Below are 12,170 nucleotides of genomic sequence, written 5' to 3'. Positions count from 1 at the left end.
GTTCCTAGAATCAACGCTCGCAATAGCAGCTTACCAATCCTTGGCCAAAGTGATGTCACTCAGAGCCAGCGGTTAGAACAGAGGATTCTCCAGCCTCAGATTGCGGCAGAGTTCGCAGTACCCCGGGGTGGGCTGATTCTGTAGGGTTGTTTTTATGTCATTTCTGAAAGTCCAATTAATAGCCCATTTCTCCAGCTCTTCTAATTATTTTATAAACACTAAAACCCTATATAGAAAACCTTAATGCTTAAAATGGTAAGAGTGGTTTCTGCAATAGAACCCTGATCGATACAGCGATAAATAGTATCCACAATGACTTATCAATAAGGAAAAGGAAAAAGAGAGAGAAAATTAAGTAAAATACATGAATATTCCAGAGGGAAAAAATAAGAATGTTCTATAAACTTGAAAAGATGTTCAACCCCATCAGTATTAAGGGCAACCACAACGAGATACATTTTCACATCCGCCAGATCAACAGTTTTGATGATGCCCCTAAGTAGTCCTGAAGCAGTGCCTCCCAACCTCTCTCACCTAAGGGTGCACAGAGAAAGCCATAGAATGTTATCAGCCCAGGCTGGGCGCGGTGGCTCACACCTGTAATCCCGGCACTTTGGGAGGCCGAGGTGGGAGTATCACTTGAGGTCAGGAGTTTGAGACCAGCCTGGCCAACATGGTGAAACCCCATCTCTACTAAAAATACAAAAATTAGCCAGGTGTGGTGGCAGGCACCTGTAATCCAGCTATTTGGGAGGCTGAGACAGGAGAATCACTTGAATTCAGGAGGTGGGGGTTGTAGTGACCTGAGATCCCACCACTGCACTCCAGCCTGGGTGACAGAGTGAGACATCATCTGGAAAAAAAAAAAAAAAAAAAAAAAAAAGAAAGAAAGAAAATACAAACCAGTAAGAACAAGCTATCAACAGCCTCCAAAGACTTACATAGGATCAGTATTTCTGCAAGAAAATCAAGAAAGCAATAGACCCGAGAAGATTCACTGGAAAACAACGCCAGCCCCTTAAGAACAGCAAGCAAAGAGGAGGCATTTTTCTCACTTAATAGTAGATACGTACAAGGGTTTCACCACAGCAGGAAGATTACATCGTAAGACAACAACATTCAAACACGAAACACAGTATATATAAAATTAGAGATATTGCTGGGCGCAGTGGCTCACGCCTGTAATCCCAGCACTTTCTTTGGGAGGCCCAGGCAGGCGGATAACCTGAGATTGGGAGTTTGAGACCAGCCTGGCCAACATGGTGAAACCCCGTTCCTACTAAAAAATACAAAAATTAGCTGCACCTGCAATCCCAGCTACTCGGGAGGCTGACCCAGGAGAGTTGCTTTAATCCAGGAGGTGGAGGTTTCAGTGAGCCAAGATTGTGTCATTGCACTCCAGCCTGGGCAACAAGAGCAAAACTCCATCTCAAAATAAAATAAAATAAAATTAGAGATATTGATATTTGGGGAGGAGGGGGAGAGACTGGAGCATCTAGCTCCTATGAACACCCAAAACGCTGGAAGATGGGGAGACCCCCTGACCCTCTCCTGACTGTGGACTGCTTGGTTTGTTAATGGTGGAGTAGCTTAGGATGGGATCCTTCATTCACCCTAACGAGCAGGGGCTCACAGAGATGTGTTGGACTCACTTTCACCCTGCTACCTCATCCTAAAAACCTCTGGATCAGAGGCCCAGAAACCTGAGTTCCACCCTTGGCTGTCTGAAACCTCCGGAAAACCATTTCACTTCTCCCAGTCTCAGTCTCCTTATCTGTACGTGGGAATGATTTTAATGCTCACTGTCCCGCTTATCTCAAGAGACTGTGAAGCTGATCAAAAGAGACAAGGGGTGTGGAAGTGAAAGGGCCCAAGAGCACTTTTCACAGTCATGAGTGCAGGAGTCAGTTCTGCCCCGTGCTGCTATGGGATCTTAGGCAAAGCCGCAACTTCTTTCGGCTTCAGTTTTTCTCACTTTAAAATGATAATAGGCCAGGAGCGGTGGTTCACGTCTGTAATCCCAGCACTTTGGGAGGCCGAGGCAGGCAGATTGCTTGAGTCTAGGAGTTCAAGACCAGCCTGGGCAACATGGCAAAACCCCATCTCTACTAAAAATACAAAAATTAATTGGGTGTGGTGGTGCATGCCTGTAATCCCAGCTACTCAGGAGGCTGAAGTGAGAGGATTGCTTGAACCCGGGAGACGGAGGCTGGAGTGAGCTGAGATCGCACCACTGCACTCCAGTCTGGATGACAGAGTGAGACCCTGTCTCAAAAAATAAGTAAAATAAAATGATAATAATAATATTCTGCATTACAGAGTTGCTGTGAGAATGGAGTAATACGAGGAAAGCACGTAGCAAGTGCCTAACACATGGAGCGCGCTCTCTGAACGTTAATCACAAGTGTGATTGATCACAAGTTAATCATAAGTGTGGTAAGAATGAGTCCCGCGTTAATCAGGGTTCTGGTGTGAAAATTGCTGAGTTCTTTTATGCTACTTCCCGCTTGCAGACGCCAGAGGGCGACATAGACGGCGGGACGCCAGTCGCCAAGCACTCCCGCCGCAGCCCCATAATCGACCACGCGGTGGCGCTAAGCCACACAATACCTGGTTTTCCGCAGGCTTTGGGGAGCAGAGGGCTGGCCGGGGGAGAGCGGAGACCGGGTAAGGGGGGCCTTGGGAGCCAGGGAGCCCTGAACCAGAGGGTCGAGGACCCCTGGACGGAGTATTCCCCGGGCTCCCGGGACACAAGATCAGCTGGGAATAAATGGGTCCTGGGCTTTTGGGAATCTGAATGGGGCATCCCTTCCTCCGGGCGCCGGGCTGCACCCCCTTCCCCTGGGCAGCTGTGGGGCCGTGACGCCTGGCGGAGGGGGCGCGCATCTCGGCGCGCGCCTGTCCTCGCAGTGGCTCATTCATCGCCGCCGAGGCACGCCGTTGCCATGGGGACGTGATGCAGGCGCGGGGAGCGGGAGGGAGAGGGAGGCCCCGGGTGACGTCCGCGCTCTTCTCGCAGCTCGTCTCCCGCGGCCTCCCAATTCTTGCCTAATTTGGAAGAGAGTCGCAGCCCTTCTGCTGATGCGCGCGCGCTGGCGCCTTTTTAAGGCAACTGGCGGAGTGGCGGCTCCACCAGAGCCTGGGAGCTGCCCCCGCCCCCGAGCCGCGAGCCCCGCGCCGGGCCGGGGAGTCCCCGGCGCCACACGCCCCCACCACCCCCATCTTAGCGCCCCCCACCCTCTATGGAGACATTTCAACCAGGGAGAAGGGAGGTCCTGCCCTTGCCCCTCGCCCCCGCCCCCCTCCTCCAACAGGGGAGACTTCTGTCCAAACCTTGGAAGGAAACGAGATGCCAGGCCTAGCGCCTTCGGGGATCCTCTCTGGACAAGGCCACAGGGTGAAAACACCAGGTGAGGACTTCACTACCCTTGGGGCCACCATGGGACCCTGGAGACCTTTGCCTCCCTCCAGGCCCCCCCGACCCCTTAACCTTTTTCTCCCTGAGCTCAGCCTGGAGCAGAGTTAGGATCCCGGGAAAGCCCCTTACCAGTTGCTCCAACCCCCTCCTTAAACTGGAAGGGAAACTGAGGCCCAGAGAGAAGTAGTGATTGACTAGGGCACGTTCCTGGAGGAAGAGCATGGGCCAGAGCCCACGGCTGCTGACCTCCTGGCCAGAGGTCAAGCCATTCCTTACGGTTGAGCATAGGCAGCCCCGTGTGCCGGTCTCCAGCACCTGCCCTGCACCAAGCAGAGGGACTGGACACCTCTGTCATGGCACCAGCTGCCTCTCCTTCTCCAGCACAGTTTGGACCTGGGCGGACTTTTTGGAAAAGCTTCTGGATGCCACGGACTCCACGACCGACCAACTAGGTTGCTGCTGCTTGCAAACATCGCCTCTGTTGAAGGATTCCTGCAGCCACCAGCTCTGGAACTTTCTGGAACCAAACCTTTCCCCAGACTGCCTACAAGGACCAATTGGCTTCTGGATGTAGGTGTGGCCTGCAGGGGTCTGGCAGGGCTCCCCAGAGTCAAGTGGACCCAGCCCTTTGGACCCCCTGCCGGGTCCTGTTGACCTCTGCCCTGTCCCTGCAGCACTTCCTGGAGGCGTTTGACCGGGACCTGGGAGGGCAGCTGGGAAGTGCCTGACCATTCTCAAGGAGCTGCGTGGATTCCAGACATCTCTGGGCTGGTCTCTGGACCGGGATGGGGGACCCAGAGGTGGAGCCGAACACACAAACAGCACTTGAGGGCTCCGAGGGTGGCGAGGAGAGAAGCTCCTGCTCTGGTACAGCTAGCCCTGGGACCTTGAATGGTGCTTCAGCAGAGTGTCCACTCCCAGCACCAAGCCCTCAGTGCAGAGAGGGAGACTCAGGCGGCCCTCAGAGAGACACAATTCGCCAAGGTCACACAGCAAGTCAGGGTGCCGCTAAGACTAGGACCTACGGCTCTGCCTCCTGGCCCAGGCTCCTCAGCACCTAGGCCCCAGAGGCCAGCCTGTGGGAGGCCCACATGGCCACTGCACCATGAACCAAGGACGTGGTCCAGGTCCACCTCCACCAAGTGCTGGCAGTGTGTCACTTGGGTCACATTAGGTTTCAGTCATCCGAGACCATCTTTCAAGGGCCGTCACTCCAATTATGAGTCTGGGATTTTCTGAAACTGAGCATTTTGGCCAGGCTGTGGGGGCCCTCTGTGGCTGCCTGTAAGACACTGCCAAGGGGACTTTCTTCCTCTCACCAGACTGAAGCTAAGAAGTGCTGGAGACAGCAGTTGCTTTAGCCACAGGCTGTGTAGACCACCTGAGGATGATCTGGAGGTCTGTTCTGTGCACCTTGGAACCCATCGGATCCCTCCAATGGTGAGTCCCCTGGTGTACCCAGCACCAAGCTGTGAGAAAGACCCCCAACGGGTTGGGTGGAAGAAGCAAAACTACAGGCTCAGACCCAGTACTTACTCCCCTGTGTCCACACAGGCCAGGTCTTCAGGGTCCCTGCCCACCCAGGGCTGAGAACGTGGTCCTCTGGGAGCCTTCAGGCCCACTCGGACCCCAGCATTGGGCAATGGGCTCGCCCCTACCTGAAACTGGAGCTTGGGTTTGCAGCATTCAACTTCCAAAGGTGGCCCAGCAGGCTCAGAGATGCTCAAGTGCCAGAGGTTGGGAGGGTCCTTTGAGGCTAAGAGGTCTGACCCACTGCCATTTTGCAAATACAAAAACTGAGGCCCAGGGAGGGAGAGAGGTTTGCAGAACACCCCCAGCAGGCTAGTGGCAGAGCTGGGAACAGAATCTGCATCTTCTGCTGCTCCTATTCAGAACTATTCCCCTGCACCAAACATAATCCGCTGACATCTAGACTGAGCTCACCTCGTCTTCTTCCTGGACCTCGGACTCCCTGGCAGAAGGCTCTCCCAACTCACAGCCTGTCAGGGATGGCAGTTCAGGGGCTTTCCCTTCAACCTGATGGTCCTTTCCACCAAAGCTTCCTGGTGCTCCTCCCGTCCCACCAGCGCTCAGCCCTTCTTGGCTTCGGAAGCTGCTCCATCAGCAGCCATAAGGGTCACTCGCCCCTGCTCACCACGGTTCACCCAACTCCCTGTGGTTCCCGCATTCCCCAGCATGGGGAGCACCATTTTCCTTGCTCGTGGGGGTCTCTTCTTTGTTGCCCCTAGGCCCAGTCCCTGACTCTGTCTGACCACTGGAGGCTTAAACCCCATCAGTCTTTCCTGGAACCCCCTGGACTGTTCCCTGTAGATTCTCTCTCTGTTGGCCCAGGGCCTGTGGGAGTAATGATGGCTGGCATGTCATAGGGCTGCTGTGAGGTTTTCATGAATTAATACACTCATCAGGTACACAAGGTGTGGGTAGGTGCCTCATCTGTAAACTCCCATGTTACGAGCTGTGCCCTGATAGTAACAAGGAGAGACTTGAAGCTGGAGCCTCTGGAGGCTGAGGCACCTGTGGGTGGAAGGGGAAAAAAGGAGGTGCCAGCCTGGAGGAGTTTTTAGTAATGAGAGATAATGGGAGCCATAAGGGTCTTAAGCTGGGAAGAACATGATCAGGTCGGCTTCCGGAAGAATGGCAAGGGGAGCTGGGCTGCTGAGCACCAGAAGGGTGTGTTGGGCCCGGGCCGGGCCCTCCATCTCTGGCTTTGGTGAGCAGTGGAGGGGGCAGCTGCCACCTGGGGAAGGAGCCTGCTGGGGCCCGAGCCAGAGCCCTGAGGGGCACTTTGTGTTCATCCCTCCACTTCTCCAGGCTGCAGCCCCAGCCTGGTTTACTCCATCTGGTGCTCTCAGACCTGGCCTGGATCAAAGCTGCCAGTGGGTACCCAGGCTATTTCTACACTTGCAGTGCCAGGACATGTGCTGCCACCTGAACCAGCCCCTGCCATCTCTGCATAGCCTTGTTCAAAATTATATTTTTCATAAAGTTAAGATAATGACCAACATTCTGCCATTGAGCATTTCTTGTGCTCCTTTTATGCATCAGGCATTTTCTGAGTGTTTTAACTAATTAACTCCTTTAATGCTAACATCAGTCCCTTGATAGAGGTGCCATCATCCTCCCCACTTCTGTATTTAACGAATAGATAAACTGAGGCATAAAAGATTAGGTCACTTAACTGACCGATGTCACAAAGGCAGTCTGTGGAGGAGGCAGGACTTAGCCCAGATTCTCCTCCCCCGCCACCCTCTCCTGCCTCAGGTACATCCCCGCCCGCTGGCCTTTCCACGTGGACCATGTCTCTCCCACTGCCTCTCGATGGTCCTTCAAACATCTGCAAATGCCACACCACCTCCTCAAGCCTCCTCTTCTCTGAGGAACATCTCTCCATTCCTCCCATCTTTTAAAAATTTCTTACAAATGTTTATGAAGCACTTTAAGCTGGAGTTGACAGTGGGCAAAGCAGTCACAGTCCCTGCCATGGTGACCACAGTCTAGTGGAGAAGAGACAATAAATTCCTCACCAAAATAAAGTATTAAATCACTATTTCACCAAGGGCCAACAGAGGCCTGGGGTGCCTGCAAACCTGTAACTGAGGATTTGGCCTCAGCACGAAGGTCAGGGAAGGCTTTCCAGAGGAGATGATATTTAGGCTGAACTAACAGGGGAAAATAGGAAGAACTCGGCAGAGGAGAGAGGCAGCAGCACCCCAGGAGAGGGAACAGCATGTACAAAGGCACTGTGGCGGCCGGGAGGGTGGCAGGCCAGGGACTGGAAGAAGGCTCATGCATCTGGAGGAGAGGCAAGGGGGTACATGAGGCCAGACAGGCTGGAGGGCTTACCAGAGCCAGGCCTGGCGGATGCCCTGGGCCCTGCCTCACAGTCCTTGGTGCGGTTGGCCCCTCCTCACTGGCTGCTGTGCTCAAGGCTAGGCTTGGACCCATAGCATAAGTCCTAGAGCCAAACCTCCTGGCCCTGACAGAGGCTGCCCTCTCTCCACTTTTGCTGCATGTCCCTGTTAACACAACCTCAGCTACAATGGCTTCTTTTGTGGCTACCTGGCACTGTGTTGAATCTCATTTATGAGGCCACACTCCTCTGTCCACCCAGCCACCCACCCAGCACAGCCTGGCCCAGTCAGCACTGACTTGCCACCAGCAGCTCAACTCAAATGCACCTGCTTGGGGAGGCCGGTGCCAACTCCTCAGGCAGGGTCACCCCTTCTTTTGCTCTCCCCAAACTCCCAGCATGCCTCCTTGATGGCAGTATCCCACCGAAGTGGCTGGATGGACCCCTTGCTCTCTCACCAGCCTGCAGGTTCCATGAGGCTGAGACCAGCTGTCTGTGGGCACCATCACATCTCTGCAGAGGCTGGCACAAACTCTGCCCTCAGCTGTTTGTTGCATGAATGACTTACACGCCTGAGCCCCTGCCCTGTGCCAGGCCTTGTGCTGGATGCTGGGAACATGAAGACCAGATGTAGATGCTGGTAGGGGAGACAGCCAAGTAAACACGCAGGGACAATGCAGCGTGCAGAGTGTGGTGATGAGGAAGCACAGGGGCTGGGGGCCACTGAGGGTGTCCCCGGACCTCACTGGAGGACCAGAAGGGCCAGAAATTGCCAGCTGGGAGTGGTGGTGGAGAAGACTCTGAAAATGAATGTGAGGAAAGTCCGCCTACTCCAGCCTCCCCAGGGCACGTCAGGAATGTTGGTTGCTGCTCTGCATTTGAAAAGTGGCTTTAGTTGATTAGGTTTCTTTCCCCTCTTGGAATGTGGCTGCTCTGACTTGCTCCTCACTGCATTCCTTGTGTCCTCTTCTCTCAGCCCTGCCTTCAGGACATTGCCCACAAAAGTTTCATCTTTTCCCACCTGGGCTCCACTCTCCCCCTCCCACCCCCTCCACGGGTCTATGTCCCTCACCTTCCTGGCTCTCAGCTCATTCACCCAGCTCTGGCCATCTCAATGCGTGGGTGCCAGCCTGCACCCTCTTACATGAGCTTTGTTGATTTCATAACCATAAATAGATAAAATGTTCTGAATGCTTTCATGTGCAAGTAGAATTGAGGGAGTGATAGCATAATGAAAAGGCCTCAGGAAAAGGAAAACAGCCTGCTAAGATGCAGCGGAAGACAACACGGTCACTGCACAAGCCAGCTCTGCGTGGGTTTCCTATTCTCACTGCACTGACCGCGGAGCCATGGACGCAGGATGGGGAGGTGCTTAGGAATCTGTTAGAAAACCTTTCCCTGGTTTCAAATCCACCAATTCAAAAGAACAACCTAGAAAAAAAAAGTAGAAGTCAGGAAAACCTGGGTTCAATTGTGGATTTATCTCACTCTAGCTGTGTGATCCTAGGCAAGTTAATCAACCTGTCTGAGAAGGCATAGAGAGATTCTTCCCCCCTGGGTCAGACTGGAGGATTCGGGAGGCCGGAGATCCCACAATACCTTCCTTTTCCTCCCATACATAAATTTTGTCTTCCTGACAATACGTTAATCACCAGCCCTGAGACCCCTCTGCCCAAAACGCAGTCCTGAAGACTAGGGTTGGAATAGGGATGGAATGGGGTACCCTGCCTCCTCATTGCCTGTTCCAACTCCTGTTGCAGGAAGTGGAGCGTCATCCTGCATGGGCAGGGTACATCTCCACAGCCACAAAAGGGGCTGGAAACCAATAAGGAGCCTGACCGATTGGGCTTTAAGTTGTCCAGGAGCACTACTTCTTTAAGTTGTCCAGGAGCACTACTTCTCCATGGCCTTTGGAACAGTAAAGGGGGCTGAAATGATAGCTTGGTATATCCTGGGTTAAGAGAGCTTTCTGGGTGAGAAAGAGAAACAAGTGGAGATATTCCTGGTGTGAACTCATTCTCTGGTCTAAGGATGGCACGCTTTTTCTCTAAAGGATCAATTAGTAAAAAAGGGTCAAAAAGTTCTTTAGGCTTTTTGAACCATATGGTCTCTGTTGCAACTACTCAGCTCTTCCATTGTAATGTGAAAACAGCCATAGACGATGAGTAAATGAATGAATGTGACTGTATTCCAATAAAACTTTATATACAAAAGGAGGCAGCAGGCTAGATGTGGCTAGATTTGCAGTCCATAGTTTGTAAGCCCTAGCCCTATCACGTGGTGCAAAAGAGAAAGCTTGGGTTGGGAACAGGAACTAGGGGTGAGGCTCAGCATTGCCAGAGACTTGCTGAGTGACTTTGATTAAGTCATTATCCATCTCTGAGCCTTTGTTTCACCATCTATCAAATGAGCATCATAATATCAGTTAAGGCTGGGTGTCGTGGCTCACACGTGTAATTCCAGCACTTTGGGAGGGCAAGGTGGGAGGATTGCTTGAGGTCAGGAGTTCCAGACCAGCCTGGGCAGAAAAAAAATTTTTAAATTATCTGGGTGTAGTGGTTTATGCCTGTAGTCCCAGCTACTCGAGAGGCTGACACAGAAGATCATTTCAGCCCAGGAGTTTGAGGTGGCAGTGAGCTATGATCAGGCCACTGCACTCTAGTCTAGATGACAGAGCAAGACTGTATATAAATAACAATAATGATATCAGTCAGATTTGTCGTGAGAATGTGTCTAACAGGCCAGAGCAAATCTGAAGTCTTTTTGTCCCTCTGCTTCATAACGTTAAGTGGATTTGCACCCTCTGCCCATGCCAACCTCACCTGGCCATGCCCCTGCCTGCTGATGGTAGCAGCAGCCTGCCAGAAAGGCAGGTATCTCTCTCCAGGGTCAGATTCTTCATCTGTCTTTCCAAGCTCAAGCCCCAAGTGACCCCATTTCTGTAGCAAGCCAAGCACAGGAGGAAACAAGGAATCCCTTTCTTTCCACCATCCAGTCATTTGGCAACAAGCTACAGTTCACTTGAGAGAGTGATGTGGCTGCAGTGGCTGGTGGCCAGGCTTTGGAGGAGGCCTTTGAGACTCAGGCTGGGAATAGAACTATGAAAAATGGGCTTTAGTGCTCCTCTGGAACATTAACCTATGGCCATAAGTTAAGTAGTTGCAGCTGTGATCTCATTGTTAACTTGCAGCACCACCAATTGCATCAATGCATCTTTCTTGGACCATCTTGCCCACCTGTCTGGTCTGACCACTACTGCAAGCTTGCATCCTTTGGCGTATTGTCATTTTCTCTGAAGCCCCATTCAGTGATTCATTCATTCATATTCTTTCTGTCTCTCCCCACTTCCCTTCCCTTCCTCCCCCTTTCTCTTTCTCATAGACACATTTGTCCAGAGCAAGACAAGATCACACTTTGACAGCCGTCTGTCAAGATCCTTGCTCCAAATATCCAGACTAGCAGCTAGGAGTCTCCATGCTGTTCTGAAGAAGCAGATTCCTCACCCACCCTTCAACTCCTTCCCAGGAGGTAATCCTCCTCCAAATCTCTGGAAAAGATACACCTCCTCTTCTCTGATAAAGGCTGGGGGGTGATGCCCCTCCCCCAGGTTCCCAATAAAGCTATGCAAGACAGGGGCAAGGGATCTCACGGCCTGTTTTTGCTACAAAAACCCTTTTTCGGAAAAAATAATAAAGAAAGGAATCAGCCAATCCCTCCTCGATGCCATCACCTCTTCTTGGTGATTTTTCGGGGAAGGAGTGGGTGGGTTGCTATGGCAACAGATGCGAGCTCCTCTCAGTAAAGAAGGGACTTTGATATTTTTTTCTCTCTCTCATTCTCTCAGTTGTGTGTGTGTGTGCGTGCATGTGTATGTGCGCCTGTGTGTGTGTGCATGCGCGCTACGCATGCCTGTGCCCACACCAGGAATTTTTTTTTTTAGAACTAAAGAAAGCCCTTCTCTTCTCTCAGCTCTCCAAATATGGAGTGATGGAAAACCACTTACTCCTGCAGGCCAGGGAGAATTCAGGATGATTCAAGAGAAAAGGGAGAGGTCATGTGGGGCTTTTTTCCTCCATGTTTTTACTAGAGATTGCATGCAACAAGAGAGCTTTGCAAATGGTTAGGGGGCCCTTGGAAAGAGCGGAAGATGTTAGGTGGAAAGAGGGAGCAAGATATAGATGGTGCAGGAGCCCAACGGGTGACCTCAGAGAGGGCAACAGAAGCTATATTGAGTCTGGGGACACATGTACATCCCACCACGCCATCAGATGCTGAAAGACCCAGAGCACACTCAGATATGGACACAAACACAGACACTGACAGAAAGGCATATGGAAAATTGTAGACATAAATACACACAGGCACAAACATAGGACTGCACACAACATAGGAAGTTGGAGACAAAAAAAAGACAAGCATAGATGCAGGCATAGGTAAACACAGAGATATACAGGGGTACAGACTTGGAGCTACAAAGACACATGCAAACAGATAGAGATATAGACATACAACCACGTCCAGACAGGTTTAGAGGCAGACATACAGGACACACAAACACAGTCTTAGTCAAATGAACACACACACACACACACACACATACACAGAGTCTGGCTATTTTCCTTCAATTGCCCAAGCATCCTTGAGCAGTAGTGCATAGCTGGAGATGCTGCACGCTTGCCCAGTAGGTTTGGCTGAGAGGTTCTGCTCTCCCATTCCTTCTACACACTCACACCAAAGCCCCTCTCCCAATTCATTCCCTTGCCTACTTTCCCACAGCCAGCAGGCTCTGATGCCTCCCCCATCTCAGGCTTCTAATTCTTAGCTTGTTCTGCTGCTGCTGCCTGCCACTTGGGGGAGAGAGTGGGGTGACTCAGCCAGGCC

The 12,170-nt window shown here is 52.0% G+C and overlaps 1 protein-coding gene across 1 annotated transcript; it reads left to right on the top strand.

The window, feature by feature from the left end:
- Nucleotides 1-2,953: 2,953 nt before the first annotated feature.
- Nucleotides 2,954-10,924, top strand: LOC134740232 (uncharacterized). The gene is made up of 4 exons (XM_063670827.1): nucleotides 2,954-3,410; nucleotides 3,800-3,988; nucleotides 4,093-4,858; nucleotides 10,671-10,924. Exons 1-3 carry the CDS (start codon nucleotides 3,082-3,084, stop codon nucleotides 4,307-4,309), a joined length of 735 nt encoding a protein of 244 aa, XP_063526897.1. The 5' UTR covers nucleotides 2,954-3,081; the 3' UTR covers nucleotides 4,310-4,858; nucleotides 10,671-10,924.
- The last annotated feature ends 1,246 nt before the right edge of the window (nucleotides 10,925-12,170 follow it).

This window comes from Pongo pygmaeus, chromosome 9, assembly GCF_028885625.2.
Source record: "Pongo pygmaeus isolate AG05252 chromosome 9, NHGRI_mPonPyg2-v2.0_pri, whole genome shotgun sequence".
NCBI lineage: Eukaryota > Metazoa > Chordata > Mammalia > Primates > Hominidae > Pongo > Pongo pygmaeus.
The sequence above is the reverse complement of the archived record's forward strand: the minus strand, read 5'-3'. Positions and strand labels throughout refer to the sequence as shown.